The following is a 24,973-nucleotide window of genomic DNA, read 5'->3' as shown; positions in this document are numbered from 1 at the left end:
TAATAATTATAACAGATTACATTCGAGATATTTTTAATGAATATTTACTAATATTAAAATATTGGCTCTACTTACAGTAACAATATTGTTTAAGGAATATACAATATTAAGAAAAAGTTTATTGATGACGCACAGCAGTTTCTAACGTATAATATATTATATTAAAATTATAAACAATTTTTATTTTTTTAATAATATAACGCCTACGCTGTAATTTTTATCTACAAGCCTATTAATATAAATTACAATTATAATACTAATATTTAAATTTGGTAGATAGGTTTAACAAGCCACTCAATTTTGAATACGTAATAATTATAAAGTTGGTATTTGTGTGAGTTTGATATAATTGAATTCATCTCAACTCAGTACTGCTTGTGTCTTAATTGTATTTCCACACTTATTTTATATTAAACTTCAAAGTGTCATTTTAACTATACAGAACTTTGGTTACGAGTGTTTTTTCAATTTTGGATTTTTTTCAAATCAATGTTTTTAATAAAACATAAAAAAAACTAACTAAACTTAAACTTACAAAACTTAACATTGTGCTTTAGTTTTATGAACAAATTAGTAAAAACTTAAAAATAAGTTTTTGTTTTTATTTTTTTGTCTTACACATTAGTAATAACATAGTACTAATGTACTTCTTATTATAAACTAAAATAAATCTTTAAAACTATAACTAATAACATTAACGTTGTAGGCCCTGCCTAAGAATTATTAATTCTTAAAATTAAAATAATTAAATATTTGAATTCACGCAAATTAAAAAAATATGATAAGTTTATTCCTGTCCTTAAAATTCATGATACATAAAAAGTACATTTTCCGTTTTATTCATTTATTTATCCGACCTTTGTAATGAAAGCATTTTTTGCAAATTGCATCGGCTCTATCCTTGATAGACGGCGTAGGTACTGTCTTTTCGGGCTCATTTCTATCATCCTCCGTTTCAAAAGGGCCTTCGCTAAATTGTTGTATCAATTTCTTAATATAACTGCCCGGACCTTTTATAGTCAGTTTTGAATTATCACCAACTTCATCAACTCCTTGTCTAGCTTGATTAGTTTCGCTACGAAAAACATCTAAATTCCCTGATTGGAAGCTGTCAAATGCTTGTGAAATTTTATCGCCAATATTCAGTTTTTCCTCAAGAGCATTAAAATGCACATGATCGTCGATTTTTTTTGATCCAGTTGGAGTTATGGTTATTTCATTGCTCCTCATATCTATAGATATAGTAGCATCGTCTAGTTTTAAATCTGAGAGGGATACGTCGAATGATTTAGATCTAATTTGTCTGGATGGCGTAGAAGGTATATGCAGTTGGCTTAAATCTGATATGTCTTGTTTGATTGTGGTGCTTGAAGTCACCGGTGACGATGTGATCGATGAACGGTCACAAGGACTAGATCCTGTAAGTACACAGATTTCCAAATATATAGCTGAAAATATTTATCTTGCATTACAAAAAGCATCAAAATACAATATAGGTAATGGTACAAATAGCCATGCAATTGTCTTTTCGCTTTGAGGTACAAAACCCACCACCTGCAATAAAATTTCATTACCTCAATGTTTTGCTCCAATGGGTTCACTTTTCGCTCCTAAAATAAACCAAGAAAATTAAACTAAGGAACTTAAAATATCAATGTGACACACATCTAAATTTTTCTAAATCTAGAAAGAGATGAATAAAATAGAATGAAGAGATGAATAAGAATAAATAAATATGTAAGAGCAAGTAATACTTCCAAGAGAAAACCAAATCGGGCGATGAAGCAATTTTGACTCTATGACTCCATCAACCAGGAAATTAATAAGAAATAGAAAAAGCACTAAATCAGCAGATTATATCTAAAGCCTAAAACGATGATTTCAAAATTGCCTCAGACCTTTCTTTTTCAAAAACATCCATTTACCATTAGAAGCCTCTTCTCTCTCTTCCTCAGAGCACTGAGGGAGAGATTGCTCCACCATCAAGCCCTGCACCATATCCATGTAAGAGTCAAGGGAGAACTTCTTTCCACACATGCGAATGCCCCTGATACGTCTTCGCATCTCTATGAAGAATTTAGTAAAGCCTCTGATAATAATCATGCTCAAAATATGATTGAGGAAATTATAATTAAAGTTTTATGTTAAGCAAATGTATTTTAGTTAATAGATAAAGCATTTTTTTAAAAACTAATTGTAACTGTAATATAACGAATTAGTAAATATCCTATAGGTGTATGCTATTTTTGTAACATATTTTAGTGCATAACGTGAAAGGATTAAGAACCAAGAATAACATTCCAAATATCAAAATATAACTGACCAGGACTGTCTTTCGGTTCCATTTTCAATTGTGCAAACGTCTGAGCGCAAGATGAAAGAACTTGTTCGTAATCGCAAATAGCTACATGAGTACCGTTGACGATCTTTGGACTCATTGGACTGTTTGCTAGCAGGAGACTAGTCCCGAATGTTGCATTCAATTCACGGGTTTCTGCAAAAGAAAACAACAAAATATGTACACAAATTGGTTTACAGTATTGATTTGTAAAGAAAATTGTTGAAGTTTCTTCAGAAGAACTTACTACAGATAGACTAGATACTTGTGCGCGTCAACCAGCGGTGGAGAACCTTTTTATCGGCAACACATGAAATGTGTTTGATTTCATAATTACTATAATATTACTATATTATGTAGAACGTACCTTTCAATGAAATCCTCGGTTTCTTTGGCATGACAATATTTCCATTTTCAGATCCAAACGTATCCATCAATATCTCTGAGGCAACAGTCTTTATTTCACTCCAATCATCTGTAAAAGTATTTGAATAAAGGCTTTACTAAGATTGTAAATTAATGGGTAAAATAAGCAGCTGTGGCTGAAATTAGCGTGTTGCGTCATGTTTTATCATAGATGTTGTTAAATTTTGAATTATTCTTCTTAAGTCTGTAGTTGTTGATTTTTGAACTTGGGTAATCATCAAAAAAAGAGTGTAAAGGAACTTCCTAAGCTGTTATATTTCATGTTAAGCTACAACTACACTTAGAATCATCTGATATCCTGCTCAAGCGCAATCTTATTTCATCAAAAATACAATCGGAAAGAGATTATGAAATTTTGTTTCCATTATTTAATAAATTAGCATTTGTTTCCATTTTAAGCTGCAGGGTAAGTTGCGCTAACTAAGAAAAGATGCACAGCTGCACCTTAAGAGCTCCAAGGACAATAAGAAATACTTCTGAAGATCAAGCAACTTACTCAGAATATCCTGATTAGTAGTCCGTTGTGAGGTAACTGTGAACCTGATAACGTAGACGCCCTTGAAGCACGCCGGCACCGCGTGGATGTAGCCACGTGCGTTGAGCCGTTTTAGCAAACGCTCCGTAAGTGTGTTGTCGCCTTTCAGACGGAATGCCACCATACCTTGGAAGAAATTAGGAATAAATAGTAACTCGTAAATTTTATATTATCCGCATCCGAAAAGTATTAGACTACATAAATTGGTGTACTCACCAAGGTTTCTTGGTTGAGGAATGTCAAACCGCTGATCAGCCAAAACCAGAGCTTCAAACTTTTGTGCCAAACGAACACTCTGATAATCAACGAAAAGGACACTTATTAAGTAACTTCATAAATATGATTTGCTCAAGACTATGATGCTTTAAACTACATGATTACTCGAAGGCGTGCACCGTATGACAGTATATGCAAGAAATCTATCCTAAAGACCATTAAAATCTCAACGCAGAATCGCAATTATTATACTCATGCTTTATTGAACAATATGTATGGTAACGTTTGTACAATAGCTGTATTAGTCTTTTAGCGTTAGGACTTCAATTTCGGTAATATTCAATAGAGACATACCTCTCGAATGTGTTTTTGCAACCCAACCACGCCATAGTTCCTCAAAACGAACCATAATTTTAACGCCCTGAATCGACGGCTCAGTGGAATTTGCCAATGCTAAAAAAACAAAGAATATTTATTATATTGTATAGGGTATTGTGTTTCATTTCGTTCAAAGGAGATTATTTTCTGAAGTAGAAAAAATAGAGTTCACAATATATTATCAAGTTAGCTATAACTTCGAAGAAACGTAGAGCAAAATCACTGTATTATCCAGTGATAGTTATGCTTCATGCTGTTAATAAAATATAAAACAAAGCCTGTATTATTCTATGTTAGTTTAAACCACCACCTAAACCAAAAACAACATACAAGTGGTTCTTTCTTATCAGGATTTTCTAATTGTATTTTAGACTGACATCCAGTTGCCATTGCATTATAGCCGTGTAAGTTAGTATTCTCTTCATCGCTTCCATCATAGAAGTCTTCACTTAGCGGGTAACCTTCATCACTATTCGTCACACTACTATCACATTTGTCATTATCAATTGTGTCTATGATAGTATCATTATCTATGATTGTATCAGTGTCTATAATATTTTCATCATTCATCTTTTCCATGATATCGATTTTGTTTCTTGTATTCGCGTCTTGCGTTCCAACCTTTATTTATGAAACAATGGAAATTATAGAGGTATTGAGATAATAATGTCAAGATTTCTTTCATAAAAATTTGATACATGTTTGTTTTTATTTTGTAATAATGTGATCACAACTCGAAAAGTAGATAAAAATATATTTACTAAAAGTATATTTTTTCGTTTTTTTATATTATTCGATTTTAATATATAAAAAGTCAAATAAAATTTAAATTATTAGGTATTTTGTCAACTTACCATGTAATCAATTGCTTTGCCTGTAAACAGAGAAATGTTTATTTATTTCTTATTAAAATAAACAATTGATTTTGTAACTAGCAGACATACGTTCTTCTTTATCGTAAAATATTGGTTCAGTAGATCCCGAGATTACCCCCCCTACAACCCTACAAAGTCACAAACTTTACCCGTATTTATTGACGGTAAATAAAAATTGCTCTTGATCATAAAACTATCACCTAATATTTGATTATCACTTTTCTGTTCTGCTATTTCCTGGTTAAAATAAATATCCAACACATAGTGCATAACCTAAACATAGTGTACCTGCTTGGCGACAGTTATAAGCATGGTGGTATTGATACTATTTTAGTAATAGTACTATACTGGAAGATTGAAAATATATTATTTTTATGAATTTACCTGAATTTTCGTGTCGTAGGTATATAGGATTGACATTGAAGGTCCTGTGGAGCGCCGTGCTGTCTTTTACCCTAAAACAAAATAACTGTTAAAAAAATATTCGACACAAACTCTACTCAACAAAATTAAATTAGTATCTTTAAATAATTTATTTATTTAAATTTCTTTTTATTTTTTCTTAATAATACTGATTTAATCTGGTAAGCACCAGAGAACTGCGTTGCAAAGGTAGTTGAAAATACATTGTCAAAAATTTTTAGGAGCAAAATTTTTTTCATATGTGTCTGCTTTTAAAAAAAATCCAAGTATATTACAAAACTAAATGTCTTTGCTAGATCAAAAACCTTTAAGAAACTTACCACATAGCCGTGCAATCAAAGTTCACCATCAACCATTTCGAGGGGTTGAAGGCGAAAGAATCCGCCATGTCTACACCATTCAGCCAATGTCTGAAATTCAAAATATGACGACTTAGCGTTCCGATGCGATGACAAGTAAAAACCAGTAACCAGTAATTGCAATTCTTCATCATCATCATCATTATCAGCCGATGGACGTCCACTGCTGGACAATGGACATAGGCCTCTTGCATGGACTTCCAAACAAAACGGTCTCAAGCCGCCAGCATCCAGAGGCTCCCTGCAACCCGTTTGATGTCTTTGGAGGGTCGACCAACAATGCGCTTTCCGGTGCGGGGTCGCAATTACAATTACAGTGGTAGTCAATCTTTTGAAACCGAAAGTAATAATGATATTGTTGTACCCGCTGCTAACAGTATTTCGATAATCTCCAATTACTTAGAGAAGATTTCCAAACAACATGGTATTGAGCCGATCGATCCAGAGGCTTAATACAATACCATGTTAAATTTCCTTACGAGTTCATCAGCTGTGGACGTCCATCGATTAATAGTTTTGAGAGGAACTGAAATACTGGCCATATTTAAAAGATTTGGCAAAAAATACTCCTTCGACGATCGCCTAAGTCTTTTTTCATTCTATGACAAGTTAGTCCTTGACTGCGATCTCACTCGATTTTATGTGACGATGCAGTCTAAGATAGAAGCGGTCTTACTTACCATCTATCATCATCTTCATCATCCATCCATCATACCATCCGTAGTCTATACTATTTATTTATTTATTCGGAAGCCAACGTTGTATACAAAAAAAAAAACTTATGACTAATTAAACATAACATGCATTAAAATGTAATATGCTACATTGTACACCCCACTTATAGGCTAACTCAACATGCGTTTATTTTAATACAATTCTTAATTTACCATTAAAAACAAAAGAAACAAAAACTAAATCTACCTACCACTAAAAATAAAAAAAAAAGAAACTAAATGAAAGAAAGAAAAAAAAAATGTAATTACAACAATAATAATGGGAATTAACAATAAGAAATTACATTTAAAACAAAAACAGAATACATTTAAAGTACATTATTCTTCGACATATGTTTTTTAACTTTACTTTTAAAAGAATTAGAAACGCTATTGAAAATATCCAGATTTGCCATTTTAAAAATATTATTATACGATCTCACTATTCTTTCAATAGGAGCATTTCTCCCCAGATTAGTTTTTGTGATTCTTGGCCTAAAAGTTAGTTTATTTTTAATGTGAGATCTAGCATTTTTATTCGGCACAGCAAGTTTTACCCTATTCAGCAACTCCGAGTTATCTATTTTAAAATTAACAATTTTGTGCAAAAAACAAAGGTCTATCAAATCTCTACGGTTAGATAGTGAAGCCGTTTTATAAAATTTTAAGAGATCATCATACTTGGTTCTTTCCTTCAATATTTTATCTTTAAATGCTAAATGTCGTAAAAACTTTTTTTGTACTCTTTTAATTCTATCCTTATGTACTTGATAATACGGATTCCATGCTACTGAACAGTATTCAAGTCTACTTCTGATCATTGTATTAAATAAGGCTAATTTTGTTGATGAATTTTTAAATTCTTTTGTATTTCTAATAATAAAACCTAATAACTTGAGATCTATATCGATAAGCTTTGATTGAGAACTATATCGATAAGCTTACCTATACTCGGGGCATATGAAGGCGCTGCCTGCGTAGGCCGCGTCCACATGCAGCCACGCCGAGTGTTTCTCGCACACCTCGCCGATCTCACGCAAGTTGTCGAACGCCACCGACCCAGTAGTACCAAGGGTTGCGCACACCTGGTAAGTATTAAATATTTATCATCATCATCATCCATCAACAACATTTTATTTTAAACATCGAGATTATATTTTAATGATTTACTATATAAGCCTGTTGCCTGCCTCAGACCTGCCTTGCTAGACGTTACCCTTTTGTCTAAGTATAAGATCAACGATCTAAAAATTGTTTAAAATCGATGTTTATGATCCCTAAAAGTGCCGGTTTGTATAGATGAATGACATAAAAAACGGTTAACAATTTTTACTTTAGAATCCCTAACTAAACTCTTTCAAAATTTTAATAAAAACAATAATATCTACAAAGAATAGATTCTTCAGCCGGAACAGCAAAACATCGAACTGGTGATTGAATAATCTATGTCACGAGTCCAAGCGATGTATTTGTTAATCTGTGTAAAAATAACACGTATGTGTCAATACACACTACACACAACTATAAATTTTATTCGCAATCGAATCAATATCCAAAATATGTGTGTAGTGTAAATATACAAAATATATTTATTAGTGTAAAATATTTTCGATGTGTGAGTTTACCTCGCCTTTTGTTGGTGAATTAGGGTATTATACTAGTCCATATGGTTTTGGTCTGAGCCTGTTTGCTTAAGAAAAATAAATTTACGGGGGACCCATCAACGCGGCTCTAATGCAGCGAGCTTAATATCATAACGATCACAATTAGATTTTAACGATAATATGGCTTAACGTAACCGTACACATAAAACACTACCAACCGAAGAATCAATACCCCAATATTTCATTTGAACCCAAAACCTCAAATCCAAAGCCGCACAGGCAGACCACAAGCAATCTAAAGTATTTTTTTTATTAACCGGCTTTTAAACTTTATACTGAGAAGCACATATAACATTGTTTCTCACGCAGGCAAAGACGCGGGCGTCCGTTAGTAAATTATAAAGTGAACGACGAAGCATGTGAAGTAATAATCTTCCTCGATCCTACGAGTAACATACCAAGATCCATCTTCACGTTAATAAGTATTTGCGTTAATGCAGAATATTGGCACCTCGGAAGGATGTGACGTCAGTTACCTTTAAGTTCGTTATCTCGATACTTCATTATCACCTTATTTTACCTTGCAACACCTTTAGACATTAGGCGTACCTAAATTGATACTTTTTTTATATTTTACTGAAAATTAAAAATTCCTCCTCCAATACATGTAGGTACGTAATGAATCCTCAGGGTATGCATTGCGTTATGCTTCTATGAAGTGCACGCCACTGAATGAGATTACCGGCATAAATAAATAGCAAATCATTAGGATGCAATATACAAATTAGCAATCGCCATAAAGCAATGTCTTAGCGAAGACAACTGAGAGAGTCCCTTGTTAGTGTTTCATAAATCATAATCCTATACAAATTGGTCCCGCAGCGCAACCTCAGATGGTATTTGATGGTAAAAATAGAACTCCCTCCGTTCCTATATAATGATGCCGCTGAGATATTCAAATTAATAGAGTATTACTTAGTGAAATTATTTGCTGGTTTTTGTTTTCTTTTATAACAACCATGTTTTTATATCTATATTTAGATAAGTGTGGTACAATTACTTGTCTCAACTGTTTAGCTGATTTATAAAATTAGTAGCGGACACCCCTGACTTCGTCCGCGAGGTTTTTATATTTTCACAAATCCCGAGAAAACCATCGATTTTTCCGGGAAGAAAAGTAGCCTATGTGTAATATACCGAAAAATAATACGTTAAATTGTAATCAATATTTTCAGTTCACAATATGACGGTAGATTATAATTTCACGAGTGACATTATAAACTAACGTATTTTTTCACGATACCGAGAATTAAATTGATACCAATGTGTTACACATTGGTATCAATTTAATTCTCGGTATCGTGAAAACCAAAATTTCAATATTTTTGATTGAAACGATCTGATTTTGTCATAATGCCCTCTCTCTAATGCAAGGAAATTGAATAGTAGATTTATTATTTTTTACGTTCATAACATATGTGATTTTTCCTGGATGGAAAGTATGCTGCGATGTATGTTTATAGACACACATCACAGAAAAATGCAATTATGTTTATTTATATGTTTTAGAAATGTTTATAGGTAAATAAATATTTAAATATTTATTTACCTATAAACATTTTATAATAGCCGTGATAGCCTAGTGGATATGACTTCTGCCTCGGATTCCGGAGGGTGTGGGTTTGAATCCGGTCCGGGGCATGCACCTCCAACTTTTCAGTAGTGTGCATTTTAAGAAATTAAATATCACGTGTCTCACTCGGTGAAGGAAAACATCGTGAGGAAACCTGCATATCAGAGAATTATCTTAATTCTCTACGTGTGTAGTCTGCCAATCCGCATTGGGCCAGCGTATTTATACTGCAGGATTTCTAAACTGTTGTTAACACAGAGTCAGTGGATTCTCTTAACTTGCTGTAGTAAAACTTTACCCTACAGCTACAACAAACAAACAAACCAATCGACTATTTCACTTATATTAATGCCACTTACCCAAAACGGCACCAGCCCCTTGTCTTTATCATTAAGAATAGCCTCTTCTAGCTTAGCGCCTCGCATGCACTGGTGCTCGTCCGACTCTATGTATCGCATTCTGACCAATCCTGACAACAAAATATTGTTATTTAATACTTATAATTTCTTAATTATTATTAAAAAAAAGAAATTAAATATCACGTGTCTCAAACGGTGAAGGAAAACATCGTGAGGAAACCTGCATACAAGAGAATTTTCTTAATTCTCTGCGTGAGTGAAGTCTACCAATCCGCATTGGGCCAGCGTGGTGGACTATTGGCCTAACCCCTATCATTCTGAGAGGAGACTCGAGCTCAGCAGTGAGCCGAATATGGGTTGATAATGATGATGATGAATACTTATAATTACTATTTGTCATTAATAAATTTACTAATAAAGTAATAAATATTGTTATCCAAAACTTATAAGTACTAGTGCGCGCGAAATTTAGTTTTTCACAAATCTTACGGAACTATGGATTTTTCCCGAAAGAGCTCCGTCACAAAAATAGATTGATGTTTTTAAAGAATATTTGCTGTATCTTTTAAATATGATTTATATTCTCATTACCCTCCAACTAGTCGGAAAATACTGTATTAACGGGGGTACGACAAATAATAATAGTGTCCCCCCTCGGTGTCCTGATTTTCTTTTTGTTTTATCTCTGTTTTTTGAAAAGTAACTGTTGTGTTTCTTGCCGGTAACTTCCTTTTTAAATCTCCGTTCCAAACCAGTAGTGGCCAGTACACTTTGCCTAGAAAGTTAATGAATTATATTAATAAAGTAAAATAAAATTACCGATCAATCCAGCTTTCTCCACGGAAGAGTGGGCCTGGTCTGAGCAGTAACAGATCAGGTGACCCAGCAGTTCTGAGGACTGCACCTCAGGGTTCAGGCTGGAGAGCTCCATCAAAGCCCTCGTCCTCGCAGCCAGGAGACTGACCAGGGTCGCCTCACTGGCTGTGGTCTAGAAAAACGTAGAATATTAGAGTCTGAGTTCTTTAACTCTGAAGGAAGGTTTTAGGAATTTAACTTCATTGCATAATTTTGATTACACTGTAAATTTAATCAAAGGCAAAGTAAACATTATTTTTAAAATATAGGGCCAGAAATTATTAAAATATACCTGAAGGCACTAGGACTCCATACATAGAGCTTGAGAACTATCACCATCAATATTGTCTCCAACTGAGTTCCCACTGGGGTGATACATCTAAATATAAAACATATATCCACCCCAAAACTTTCATTTGTACTTCTCGTTGTCTCGGGCTGCTTTGTTATGTCATGGTTATGTCTCTCAACCTCTAATGATGAAGTCTGATCACCTGAATCTCAAATCTATAGAAATACACGCACCTGTATAACCCCACCACCAGGACTGTCGTTCTTCTCGTTGAGGAAGCAATCGGGTAGCCCGAGGAGTTTGCCCAGCCAGTTCATCGCTATCGTCTCCAACTCAGTTCCCGCTGGTGATGACGCCTGGGTCAAAATAATACTTTAATATTTGATTATGAGTGGTTCTGTATTTTTATTGTCAGTATTATTCCTTCCTTTACATCCTCCTCTTCCTCCTTGTTTCTTAAATTTACTTAACTTCCGAATTTATTTCAAAGTCTCGTAGATGTTCACTGGCCTTTAATCTACTAATATTATAAATAGGTAAAGTTTGTGGTGTTCTACGGGAGTAATCTCCGAATCGACTGAACCGTTTTTGAAAATTCTTTGAACACAAGAAAGGCACGTAATTTGTGAGTGTCATAGGCTTTATCTTATCGCTGTAATCTTACGAGAACGGAACTTACGCGGCTGGAACCGCGGGACGTCGGCTACTATGGTTTTCCAACGTTCATCGATATATGAGTATGTCGGAGGATTAGATAGTAGCGCCATCTTACATTAGTTAGTAGTAGTTAGTTAAATGGTCGTTCTGGTAATGATTGATAGTGTTACTTTGTGTATCTGCCATCCTTGACACGTAAAGCTTAGAACCTGCCCTGAGGCTACGGCTTCTCTGTTATCAGAAATAGTATTTATTCGGCTCCGCCGACAAGTATTTATTATTCAAGTGAAAAAACAGTTGATATTTTACTTATTTTGTTATTTTTAATTTATATGAGAGTACAATACCCAAGTGAAGCAGAGCACGTTGAGCGCGCTGGAGAGCATCTCCCCCATGATGGAGGGGTAGGACGTCAGCGCGGGGAAGTATGCGTGCATGTGCGGGCTCTGCCAGTGGACGATCTAAAGAAATAATTAAATCTATCGTCTCTTTTTCTTCTTCTTTCTTATAAATATTCTCGAACAAATTAAATTGCTTTTTTATTTTTAACCGACTTCAAAAAAAAGGAGGAGGTTCTCAATTCGACACATGTCTTTTTTTTAATTTTCGTTACCTCATAATTTCGTCATTTGTTAACCAATTTTGATTTTTTTTTGTTTGAAAGTTCTTTGAAAGTACTTCCAGACTAAACTCATTTCATTTTCATGGAAATCGGTTTAGTAATTTTGTGTTAAAATCAAAATAAGTATAAGTGAAGTGAAATGATAGGTGATATGATAAAAACAAAATTATTATTTGTCATTATCATTTGTCAACTGAATTAACAAATCAAACTTTAACCAAAATAAGACCCTAAAATAGCAGAGAGTGATAGGGTTAAATGATCCTTTGACTGTTAACAAACATTGCCCTTTTCCACTCAAGTCACTCTCCCCGCCTATCCCAAATAATCCATAAAGAATTACACAACAAGAGATGTGAACGGCTCAAACGCCACGAGGACACTGAGGCCGTCCGTACCGCAAGTCGTTGCAACGCGGCGATAACATGCCTTATCAAAAGTCCAATATCACTCCTTCCAGGCACCTTTGTCATGTTTGAAAAGTTAGGGTTAAATAATTTAGCCTAATATAGCCTACCCCTGGCATGATATGGTCCTCCACATCCCTGAAGATGTCGTCCCAGGACTCGGGGGCCTGCGGAGCTTCAGTCGGCAGGCGCGCGTGGAGATACCCGGGCTGGACGCCGGGGTACACGCGGTGGTCGCGGACATTCTCCAAATAGTCCGCTATATAGTCCACCAGCTCCTTGGCTATATAGAAACGATGATCGTATATAGCTCGTGCGCGTTAAGTTGACATCTGGCTAGCAAACACAACCAAACAAACACAGTACAAACATCATTCGAGCCGGATGTCAAGTTAATCCGCACGGGCTGTTTATTTAAATTAAATTAAGGTTAAATAGGGATGATGACAGTTTTTTAAATGGTATATACATTAGGAGTAAGCTAATAGTAAAGCAATTTTCTTAAAAGTAACAGGATATCTTCGATCATAACTTTCGGAGCTACAGGGATTTAAAGGGTCAGATTTGTGGCACCGCCACGGATCCCTGAAAAAGGCCCCATACAAAAAGGCCCAAATTAATTACGTCGTTGATTCGCTGATCGTTAGATTTGTATGGGCGTTCAAACAAAATTACAAATATCTTTGTTATTTGTGCGTCTATGTTAATAGTTCAAATATTGAATAATTTTTGTAGATTAGGAAATTTTTGTAATCTTATTTATTTTGCAAACATCCAGTCAATCTTTTTTTTTAAATAATAATTAGTTAAAACCTTATTTACCCGAATGTCTCAAAAATCAATATATTCAAACCTAGTCATCATCCCCATCTCTAAGTCGAGAGCTCGCACTTATCGAAAGTATTTTTTTTGTAATTTTTTTCAGTTAAAAATTAACACTTAGCCCGCCGACTAATATTTAAGCAACGTGGTGGGTCTAAACTCCAAATCGCCTATAGTATGCGCATTATCATCTGAGTCGTCCGGTCATAAAAGTCAAAAAAGATAGGAATGTGCAGCGCGCCTACCTGCGCACCCTAATTATCGATAAACGGCTACCTGCGCACGTGCTAATGATGAGTCAATAATGATTTGGACGATTCTGATTGGTCGGTTTCTAATGTAATTGCATTGCGTATTTTTTTTGCTATAAATGTGTTTACTGCAATTAAATAAATACATTCATGTGTTACTCGTTGCGCACTATGGATACTAATATATAATAAATTTGGCAGAAGACGAAGATTCTGATGATGAAGACTCAGATGAAGATTAATTTTATTTAGTTAATAATTATATAATATGAAATATGTATTATATTAAATCAAATATTGTTAATTTTTTTAATTTTGTGAACAAGATACGATAATAAACTTTACTTATCGATAATATGTCTTTCATTGTTACACCCTTCACTAGACGGCTCCATAAGACCCATAAGTGCAAGCGAGATAGATATAGAGAAATGATTTATGGCCCTAAGACTCAGTTGTTAATGCTATTAGTATAAATCTTTTTTTTTTTATTTTTTACAAGTTAGCCTTTGACTACAATCTCACCTGATGGTATGTGATAATGCAATCTAAGATAGAATAATTGTTAGTAATAACAAGGATAAGTGACGATCACTGTCACAGAGCATTTAATATCAACATAATAACGTTCTCTATTGAGCACGTATTGAACCAATAAACAGTGGAAGGGAACAAATCCTATACTAAACGCAGATTTGCCGCCATAAAACGACTTAGGGGAGCGCTGTAAACGACTCAATATGGGAATCGAACTACATTCAATATTGCGTATCAAATGTGAAACGAAGAGTTATTCGACATGCAAGTTACTTACATGAGCAAATAAACTCTTTAAATAGATTTTATTGCTTCAACAGAGGAAGATGTTTTAGGTGATTTATTAATAATATTAAAACTTTTGAAAAATCCCCGAATGTCATGAAATTAACTAGAATAAAGACTTTTATGCCAGCAATTCTTTCTATCGTTATATGTGAGCCAGAAAAAAGAAAATTGTTACTCATCGGGATAATCAACATTTTCAAAATCAAACAATCAAAATCAACAATCAAAATTTTTAAACGCAAGCTTTTGGGAAAGGCTTGTTATAGTGTTAATGATTATATTAATGATAAAAAAACTTGGTGTTAAACTGTAATATACGGCTGTGTGCTTATAAATAAGTTTGTAAAATGGTGGTAAACAAAAAAAAACCTTGGCTGAGTTTCTGGTGGGCTCTTCTCGGACCAAGGCGTGTTTGGGACCCTCGTAACTTTAGTTTCATGTTTTCGACTATTATTACCACCATTAAATTAAATTACATTATAACATAATCTTGACCTTTCAAAAGTACTTGTTAACTAAGCCTAATTGAAATAAATGAATTTTGACTTTTTGAAAAACCCCCGATTGTCATGGAATTACCTAGAATAAAGACTTTTTTGCCAGCAATTCTTTCTATCATTATATGTGAGCCAGAAGAAAGAATATTGTTACTCATCGGGATCATCATGATCATTCATCATCATCATCAACTAATCATATTATTCGGCTTACTGCTGAACTAGAGTCTCCGCTCATAATGAGCTATCAAGTTAATTTTCCGTGAGTAGCTTCATCTTGATGAGTCGCTTAACTTTTTATTTACGAAAATTCTTGGTTCTGGTAACTGTGAGGTTACCAGGTAATGAAAAGTTCTGAGCGTCGGAACGAGATAATGTAACACGCAATTTGTAGGGCATTGTGGTTGTTAAGTTGTATAACTATTAATTAAGCAATAGTAAAACAAACAGCGACTTGGTCGCTAACTATGGGCCTAATAAGAAGGCTCAGAGTCACACAGCGGACGATGGAACGAGCTATGTTAGAAGTATCTTTGCGTGATACTCCTAACATAGCTCGTTCCATCGTCGCCGCAGAAGAACCAAAGTCACCGACATAGCTGGTTGCGAAGCTGAAGTGGCAATGGGCGGGGCACATAGTTCGAAGAGCCGGTGGACGTTGGGGTCCCAAAGTGCTGGAATGGCGACCCCGCACTATTAAGCGCAGTGTTGGCCGACCCCCCACCAGGACAACTGACGACATCAAGAGTCGCAGGGATTCGCTGGATGCAGGTGGCTCAGTATCGTGATGTTTGGAAGTCCCTATAAAAGGCCTATGTCCTGCAGTGGACGTCCATCGGCTGATATGATGATGATGATGATGATGAAAAAAACAGCTTTAATAACCTCGCTATTGATACAAGTTGGGAGGAGAGGAGTTTACCAAAATTTTTTTTACTAACCAGATGTTTTTTACTGTTGCTTAATTATTTTTTATTCGTCGTGAAGGGGGTTGAAAGCTTTTTCAATATAAATCGTAAATCATTCATGTTTTAACCATTTTTGTAAAAGGGTTAAAAGACTTAAGGGTTAATGTCTAAATACACATAAATCATTATGGAGTTAAATAGGGAAAGAAAGTGTACAACCATTTTTACGCGAGCGAAGTCGCGGGCGTCTGCTAGTTTACAACAATTAGTAACAATTATAATTTCGTGAAGTCCAATTTTTGATTTTTGAATCTTTTATACTATACGCTTATATTATACGGTTTAGTCTTAACTGATCGTGTGATGGTTGGTCGATGTCATGTACATCGGCACAATCAGTTTTATCGTAGTCAAGCCGTTAGCGCTGCAGGCATGTGGGATTATCGGATGGTGGGTGTCTAGCATAAAAAGAAATGAGAATTATAAAATGGTGGTTCAAAGAAATACTTTGTTACAAATATCTATTCCCTTTGTCTCACACACTGGTTAATTGGATTTGTAGTCATTCACTTGATTGAATTTCGTTTTAGAATAATTACTATGCCTGATTAGTTTCAGGTCCGTTTGCGTGATTTATTTATTTTCCCTTCATAGTACAATGCTTTTGATTTCCAAAATATTTACGGATGAAAAACGGTTAATCATACAGATATCAAAACTTGAAGTTATTGTTCAGAACTCAAAATTATACTTAACCATATTTTTTTCTTTATTTATTTCGGCCTGTAGCCAATTTACCCATCAAAGTTTGTTTAAGAATATTTGCCATATCTTTTAAATATGACCAATATTCCAATTCCCCTCCAACTAGTTGAGAAAGACTGTATTAGGAGTGTGTACAACGATAGTCCAACGGGGCGAGGATCGAACCACCACCCCTCGGTGATGAGTCCGACCGCTCTTACTGTTGAGCTATTAAGGCTTTTTTTCTACAAACGCTAACGCTTCTAAAACTAATGAAATGTGTGGGGATGATATTTATTAATATAAGTCACGTGATTTTGGCTGTTTAAATATTGTTAAATGGTAACAGTGTGTTGTGGGCTCTACAAGGCACGTTTGTAACTCTCTTTAATTTTAAATTTTGCTGGTGGAAACGAAAAAGACGTACAGCCAAGCGATTTAGAGTTCCGGTACGATGTCGTGTTGAATACGAAAGGAGTGTGGATTTCATCCTACTCCTAACAAGTTAGCCCGCTTCTATCTTAGATTGCCTCGTCACTTACCATCAGGTGAGATTGTAGTTAAGGGCTAGAGAATAAAAAAAAACTAATTAAATCTTAATACGTGACGTTTCAAAAGTGCTTGTAAAATAAGCCTAATTAAAATAAATGAAATTTCACTATGACTTTGAACAACCTGTCAACTGTCAACAATTGGGAATGTAATTTACATATTTTTTTAAACGAAACTTAGCGTCTGTAGAAAGAGAATCAATGTGTAACTTGGCTAGAGGCCCAGAGAGTGGAACTCAGGATTCAATAAATTCACAGACATCTAACTCCTAGACCGGTAGTTTTAATTATATGTAATACAGATATGACATTGACAGATCGATTAATTTGTACCTACAATCTACATGGTCTTATTATTTTCTTAAACCTACTAATGTTAGGCTCGATCCAATTATAAGCAATTATATCAAGCATTATATCTAATTGTCAATGTGCATACGTTTGCAGAATACCAATAGGAGTTTATCATTGATCCAGTAGGCACCATTAACCATGTTTATTATGTATGTAATTATTCGACGGCCGCGTGGTGCAGTGGGTAGTGACCCTGCTTTCTGCATCCACGGCTGTGGGTTCGATTCCCACAACTGGAAAATATTTGTGTGATGAGCATGGGTGTTTTCCAGTGTCTGTGTGTATTTATACATTACATAAGTGTTTATAAGTAGTATATAATTGTATATTAATATTATAATATCAACTATCTTAGCACCCATAACACAAGCTACTCTGTATGCTTACTTTGGGGCTAGATAGTGATGTGTATTGTTTAAGTATATTTATTTATTTATTTATTTATGTAGTTTTTTTTTGCATGAAATGTAAAAGAGCCATATGTAGGGCGCACAACATGAATATGTGTTCAAATTGTGTAGAGTAGAAAAATCAAACTATTTTCATTAATATGTAATCTCTTAAGCCCAAAGAATAAATAATTGTAATTTATTTAAATTTAAATTATTTAAATTTAAATTATTTAAATTTAAATAATTAAAGTTTATGATTCGTTGATTTATATTATTTTATTTGCCTGTCGTATTTTTTACGAATGTTTAGTAACAACGTCACTTTTTGGACAGTTTAGTAATCTAGGGTTAAGATATTATATTGTTTTGTTTCTTTTTTTATTCTTTACAAGTTAGTTAAGACTACAATTTCACCTGATGGTTAGTGATGATGCAATCTAAGATGGAAGCGGGCTAACTTGTTAGGAAGAGGATGAAAATCCACACCCCTTTCGATTTCTACACGACATCATACCGGGACGCTACATCGCTAGGCAGTACGTCTTTGCCGGTAGGGTGGTAGCCTGTCGGCAACTACCGGCAACTAGCCACGGCCGAAGTCTCCCACACATCACACTTAGGAAGTCCTGTTCTAGTTATTTTACATACCTTTCACACGAAACTCCTTATGATCCATCACGCTGCTAACTGAAACAAAACAAAAGATATCTTTATAAATAATATTTTATAATGTCTAATAGATACTATATATTCTAACCAGAATTATAAATTAAAATGTGAGTTTGTTTGTTGATTACGCCTAAAACTATAAATTTATTTAAGAAGAAAACGTGTGCTAAACGGTAGAAGCGTTAATTTAAACCTGCTGGCGTATGCAAATAAAGGGAAGCCAGGCAGAGTGTCGCCGTAACGCGTTACGTTACGAAGCGTTTACCCTATCATAAGAAGTTATCACTTCAAAATATGGTAACATCTTGTACTGTCCGCTAGTTTTTTAATAAAATTTAGTAATTTTTACTATTGCTGAAAAATATCGTGAGCCAGCGTGGTGCACTAATAGCTTAACCCCTCTCATTCTGAGAAGAGACTCGTGCGCAACAGTGAGCCGAATATATAGATCGGTTATTGATGATGATGAATTCTACTACGACGCCGTACAGCTATTCATCATTATAAGTAAGAAAGAAAGATCCATTCATAGTAAACGTATACTGAATGTTAACTACCTCCCTGTCCCTGCCAAATTTCATGTAAATAGCATAAAAATGAAGGATTTTTATTCAAATTTGCGAACCTCTTTAATCCGGCCCTGCCGCAGACATGGTTACTAATGGACGTCTACCAACTATACCTATTTGCCAAATTTTAAGTTTGTAGTTTTAAAAAATTAAGGACTTTCACACAAATTTGCGAGAGACAAACCTTTAGACCTCCTTAATCCGGCCCTAGCGCAAAGTCCATTCATAGCAAACGTATACTGACTAACGTTCTTAGCGGTTACCTACTATGGACTCGAGTCTATAACACAGTCGTCGTGTAGGTTTTTTTTTATTTCACCTATCTAAAAACACTTAGGTCATTAAGAAAAATCTAACGATATCTTAATTACGTATCCGTTCATCGGTTTGGAATATATGTAATGAGGTTATGAAGAATATTACATACATACACACATACATACAAGATACGCGCGAAAAACATAACACTTCTTGCAGTCCAGTAAAAAGGTACCAGCTCCTAAGGGGAAAGGTACAACCTATCCCCGAACGAGCTCTATATGGACTACTACTAGTAACCTATTTGTGTTAAATTTCACATAATGACGAATATTTCACCGGGCCCGTATTCTCAATCAATACTAATTTAGTACACGTATCGCCGTACGTTCTAAGGCTTCGACGTTGAACGAATGCAAGTGTACTGTACTATAAGTGTGCCTAGATCGTGTCCTTGAGACCATTTGCTTATAATAATAGTGTTTTTTACTAACAAGACGACCGCCGCTTTGTTTTTTTTTATTATTTTTACCGGGCCCGTATTCTCAATTTATTATTTTTAATTTTTTCATCTATAATATATTTTACTACTTTACTAATATTATAAAAAGGTATAATTAAAAATTATTGTAGATAGTAATAGCGGGATCTACTGAACCGAATTTTGATAATTCTTTTACCTGTAGAAAGCCACATTACTTGCGAGTGTCATAGGCTTTTTTTATTTCAGTATTCTGACGGGAATGAGAACAACGCGGGTGAAACCGCGTGGCATCAGTTAGTAGTTTAAATTTTGTCCCTGTATTCTTACGGGAACAGAAACTACACGGGTGAAACTGCCGGGTGTCAGGTAGTTTCAAATACATGTAAGTTACATACATTTTACATTTCCGGTTTTGAGTGACACACGAAAAAAATTTAACTTTGTTTTTTGTCTTGCCATCTCAGAACTGCACTTGATAATAAGTGCAGATGTGCACTTATTATCAAGTGAGATCATAGGATTATTATAAGCTAATAGAGAATCCAATAGAGTCTGTACAAACAAACGGATCGACAAACAATGATACATCAAACTGTCAAACAGAACTTATTGTATTTACTTTCGATACTTCTATCACTAAACATTCTTAGAAAATAATAAATGTTAAAGTTGCAATAGGCTTTTAGAGCCGATTAATTTTTACCGACCCGAAGCAAAAAGGAAGGGTAATGATTTTGACAGCCTATGTGTGAATGTATGTATTCAAGTTTGTATGTTCCACCTTAGCGCCTAAATTATTGAACTGATTTTAGTGAATGAGGTGGTTTTATCTAATGATTGGTATTAATGCTCCGGGTGACATAGGCTACCTATACATTTTATAAAAAAATATACAACGGAGTTTAAATCTCTTTAAACAGCAAACTATTTAAAATGGTCCTTTTAGTAATTAACTATGGAATAGCATTGCAATCAAATTTACCAACAAAAATGTCTGTTGTTTTTTGAGGGAGATAAGAAGCTCACACATTGAAAATATTTAACACCATTAAATATATTTTATGTCTTACTACTACACACAACTATTTTGAATCACAATAAATTTTTACACACACTAATACTTTAACAAACACATCGTTTAGGCTCGTTATACAGAATGTTAGATTACTGGATCGACGTTTTGCTGTTCCGGCTGAGAAATCGATTCTATATCTAAACTAATATTATAAAGCTGAAAGTTTAATTGTTTGTATGAAAGCGCTAATCTCAGCAACTACTGATCCGCTTTGAAAAATTCTTTCAGTTAGCCCATTTATCTAGGAAGGCTATAGGCTATATATTATTCCCGTATTCCTACGAGAACGGGAACCACGCGGGTGAAACCGCGCGGCGTCTGCTAGTATAAAAATAAAATTGTAATATTGTTGTTATTAAAAAGTAAGAAATATTTAGATACACATGAAACGAAACTTCATCTTTTAGTAAACTAAAAGAGTTGACCGTTTTTTTTACACTATTCAACTACACAAACCGGCATTTAAGGGAGCTCTACACGACGGAAATAATAACAACAATGAAATATCGATTGTATAGAAACAGATTTTATAAATGCGTTGGATCGTTCATCTTACACACAAACAGAGGGGTAACATCTAGCGAGTCAGCCCTCAGAACATACAGCACTTAAGCTGGAGTCAGGCTCTCTAGCCATGGGGTTTTTCTACGATAGAAAACGAGAAAAACTATAAAAATTAGCAATATAGATACTATCACCTTATAGACCAAGATCCCAGAGCGAACTGACACACCTTATTTTAACAAAGATAAAATCTTAGGTTTACAGTAGCGTCTTATTTGCTTTGAATATCTGCGTCTCTGTGGAAACTTGCTCTGTGACAACTAGATAGGTACCAGATGAGAAAAGTAACTAAAAAAAGTGTTACGTAGCTACAAGGACTTCCCTCATCTATGTTTCAACCCCATTAGCTGATCGACTCCAGACTTTTATTAATTACACTGTAACTTTAAAATAACAAACGCACTAGTCGTTCCTACGATTTTAGAAAGTTCTTCTCAATTACTCCAGGATTCCGGCATCAGTTTCTGACAATGGGACCGCTTCAGGACCTCACTTGTTCAAACAAAAATAGAATTAGCCAAATCGGTTTAGGCGTCATCGAGAAATCGTGTAACATCTGCCGTAAACATTATTTTTAGTGAAGCTTCAAAGACCAATTATTGTATAGGACCTGCCTCGCTAGACGTTACTTTTCTGTCAAAGTATATGAACAACGATCTAATGCGATTATAGAAACTGTCTCTATAGTATTGATGTTAAATAGTTGTAATCGTGTTCGTCGGTTAAAGAGCTCCGTAAAAATACCTTTCTGTGTAATTGAATAGTGTATAAAACTGGCAAAAATTTCTAGTTTAGTATAAGATATATACCAAATCTAAGCTCGTTTTGCTCAGAAAATGACAGACAATTTTGTTCTGGACTATGAGTGCGATACAGGTCCTTCTATAATTGGTCTGAGTTCAAAGTGTCTGAGAAAAGTTCTGGTCAATGACTTTTCATTCTGACACTTTAGACACTGCTTCAGAATAATATCCATCAGAATCAATATAAAAATCAGCCATATGACTTTAAGCTACGTAACACTTTTACGTTTTTTTAGTTATCTTTCTCACCAGCCCAGGTATCACAAGATTAAGTCTCCATAAAGACGCAGGTATTCAAAGCACATACATGGTGGCCGGAAAGTTGACGTTCAAAGTTAAAATTTGGATGCCTTGTAACGAGGAGTATCCGAATCACCCCCATGTATATTCTACGATTTTGCTTAGTATATGATTTTTTCCGCAATTTGGACCTAACTAATTTGGTTTATGATTTTTTTCTCATTGTACTGAGCATTTTTCGTTGGGTTTGTAGATAATAATTATGAACCATACTTACCACCTTAAAACTTACGACTTAACTAAGCATTGTGGAACTTACTTAAAATTTAGTCGCAAAGTCAAAATTACTTTTCTAACTCAACACTTGCGCAAGTTCGAAGTATCAAAAAAAACGGGGAAAATATGAGTTCATAGTATTCTTAAAAAACTCTCTATATTAGGTTACTAACCAACAAAACAAGCCCAAATAGTGCTGGTGTTAAATGGCATTCATTTTCTGTAATTGACCTTTGAAGTTAAATTAAGACGCTACGTGTCAAATCGTTCTGGGCGCTTACTTTACTAAGCCTGCCACCTTTACTTGAGCAGTGTGGTGGGTCTACGCTACACTCCTGTACCCAGAACCTCAAGACTGTTAACCAAACTACTTAACCACTGGACTACGAGCCAGTTATATGTATTCTGTAGTCTAAACAGTTTCAATATCCGACCCGATGACAGAGTTGTTACAGATAGACTTCACTTTCAATAGAGTTTGTTTTGTTAGCCAACTTTAAATGAAATAAATCGATGTTTTGTGTTTTATCTATAACAGCCTAAAGTGTTTTTCAGATAGCATTGGTACTGTGACAGTTGCCTTATGACGTTCATAATACGTACTATTATCGAGAAACGCGGCAAACTTATATTTAAGCAATCTTTGCAAACCTGCTTTCTGATGAATAAATAAATTATTATTATTATTATTAACTTTTAAAAGTGAAACGAACTGTCACCGTACCCATGCTATCTAAAAAACACTATACAGGCGTTTTTGACAGGCCTGTCAGACTTTAATGATTATGACTGAGATCGACGCCTTAACTTGCTTCCGGGGCACTAGAGTGTAACATCACCACCCTTAACTTTGGGCTTAGAATTTTAACTGAAAATTTCTTAGAAGAAAAAAAACTCATTATCTTAGAACTAGCTGACGCCGTGCGCTTTTACTCGCGTGGTTCTCGTTCCCGTTGGAATACGGGGATAATATATAGCCTGTTTCTATATATTTTCTTGTTAAAAAAATGTTTTTAAACAAAAACATGCATATAATGCACGTAAACATAAAGACGGGTATAGGTAGGTATCTACTATCTATGCTATACCTACTAATGTTTTAAAAAGGTAATCTCTGGATCTACTGAACCGATTTTAAAAATTCTTTTACCACTAAAAGCCATGTTATTTGCGAGTGTCATAGGGTATATTTTACTACGAGGGTGATCGGCTACCAGAAAGGAATATAGGCACGCTGAAGTCGATTAAAAACAAAATTTTTACACAAATAATCATTCTTATACAAAAGTGATGTTTTCTATCTTTCATTTATTATATTTTTTTACCTAAAATAACAAAAAAATGTACCTATTACCTAATAAGATATTAGAAATATTCTATAATACTTAGACCATGATTGTTTCATGATCATGACCATAAACTTTAATATAGTTTTAGGATTATTGTGGGAATGGAGGAGTTTAATATAATTAACGTTTATATTGAAATATATTTATATTTAAATAAGCAGTTCGAATAATATCTACTATTATGTGAGTGTGCCAATACATTAAAAAACTAAAATATATTAAGACGCCGTCTTGAAATTTCAACGCAATTTTCACAAATTAACAATTGATAACAATCAATGATTTATGTTTGAACTTCCACTAAATTCACCCATATACTCGTAGATTGAAAAAACAGAGCAATATTTTTTTAATTGTTTAAAATAAGTAATCTATTATTCTTGCTAAACTAACATGACGTAAATAAAACCATTAAAGATCATATTAAAAAACAACAACATTAATAAATAAAAGTGAAAATTTCAGAGGAAAATGGTGAAAATCGAATTTAGATAAAAGTCGATATTTTTAACTAATAAATACTTACCCCCTGAAACTATTCAGCACACAACAGAACCGTCACCAAAAAAAATGTTAGATTTTAAATGTAATTATTTTTTTAATTTGTATGATTTTTTAAATGTAAATATATAAGGGACGTCTGTACAACA

General features: G+C 34.3%; 1 protein-coding gene across 3 annotated transcripts; it reads right to left on the bottom strand.

Moving 5' to 3' along the window:
• Window positions 1-20: 20 nt before the first annotated feature.
• LOC112050017 (histidine decarboxylase) lies at window positions 21-24,973 on the bottom strand. 3 transcript variants are annotated; one of them, XM_052886855.1, is made up of 19 exons: window positions 24,850-24,973; window positions 18,685-18,723; window positions 12,803-12,975; window positions 12,011-12,124; window positions 11,240-11,362; window positions 10,679-10,847; window positions 9,860-9,969; window positions 7,209-7,348; window positions 5,512-5,601; window positions 5,153-5,223; window positions 4,748-4,767; window positions 3,870-3,968; window positions 3,516-3,594; window positions 3,261-3,425; window positions 2,706-2,813; window positions 2,324-2,494; window positions 1,926-2,066; window positions 1,575-1,610; window positions 1,281-1,418 (listed from the first exon to the last, which is right to left on the bottom strand). In XM_052886855.1, exons 2-18 carry the CDS (start codon window positions 18,710-18,712, stop codon window positions 1,576-1,578), a joined length of 1,836 nt encoding a protein of 611 aa, XP_052742815.1. In that variant the 5' UTR covers window positions 18,713-18,723; window positions 24,850-24,973; the 3' UTR covers window positions 1,281-1,418; window position 1,575. The 3 variants fall into 3 exon arrangements, with proteins under 3 accessions (XP_052742814.1, XP_052742815.1, XP_052742816.1); XM_052886854.1 differs by lacking the exon at window positions 1,575-1,610 and having other exon boundaries at window positions 21-1,418; XM_052886856.1 differs by lacking the exon at window positions 1,926-2,066.

The sequence above is a fragment of the Bicyclus anynana genome, chromosome 18 (genome assembly GCF_947172395.1).
Source record: "Bicyclus anynana chromosome 18, ilBicAnyn1.1, whole genome shotgun sequence".
NCBI lineage: Eukaryota > Metazoa > Arthropoda > Insecta > Lepidoptera > Nymphalidae > Bicyclus > Bicyclus anynana.
Note: the sequence above shows the minus strand (reverse complement) of the source record. Positions and strands in the feature narration are given on the sequence as shown.

Excerpts from the sequence above, each read along its gene's own strand:
- LOC112050017 (XM_052886854.1), bottom strand. The coding sequence starts at position 18,712 with ATGGATCATAAGGAGTTTCGTGTGAAAG. Across the intron at positions 10,848-11,239 it reads CTGGTGGTGGGGTTATACAG|ACCACAGCCAGTGAGGCGAC; the intron begins GTGCGTGTATTT and ends ACGTTTTTCTAG. Across the intron at positions 3,969-4,747 it reads GCAAAGCAATTGATTACATG|CATTGGCAAATTCCACTGAG; the intron begins GTAAGTTGACAA and ends TTGTTTTTTTAG.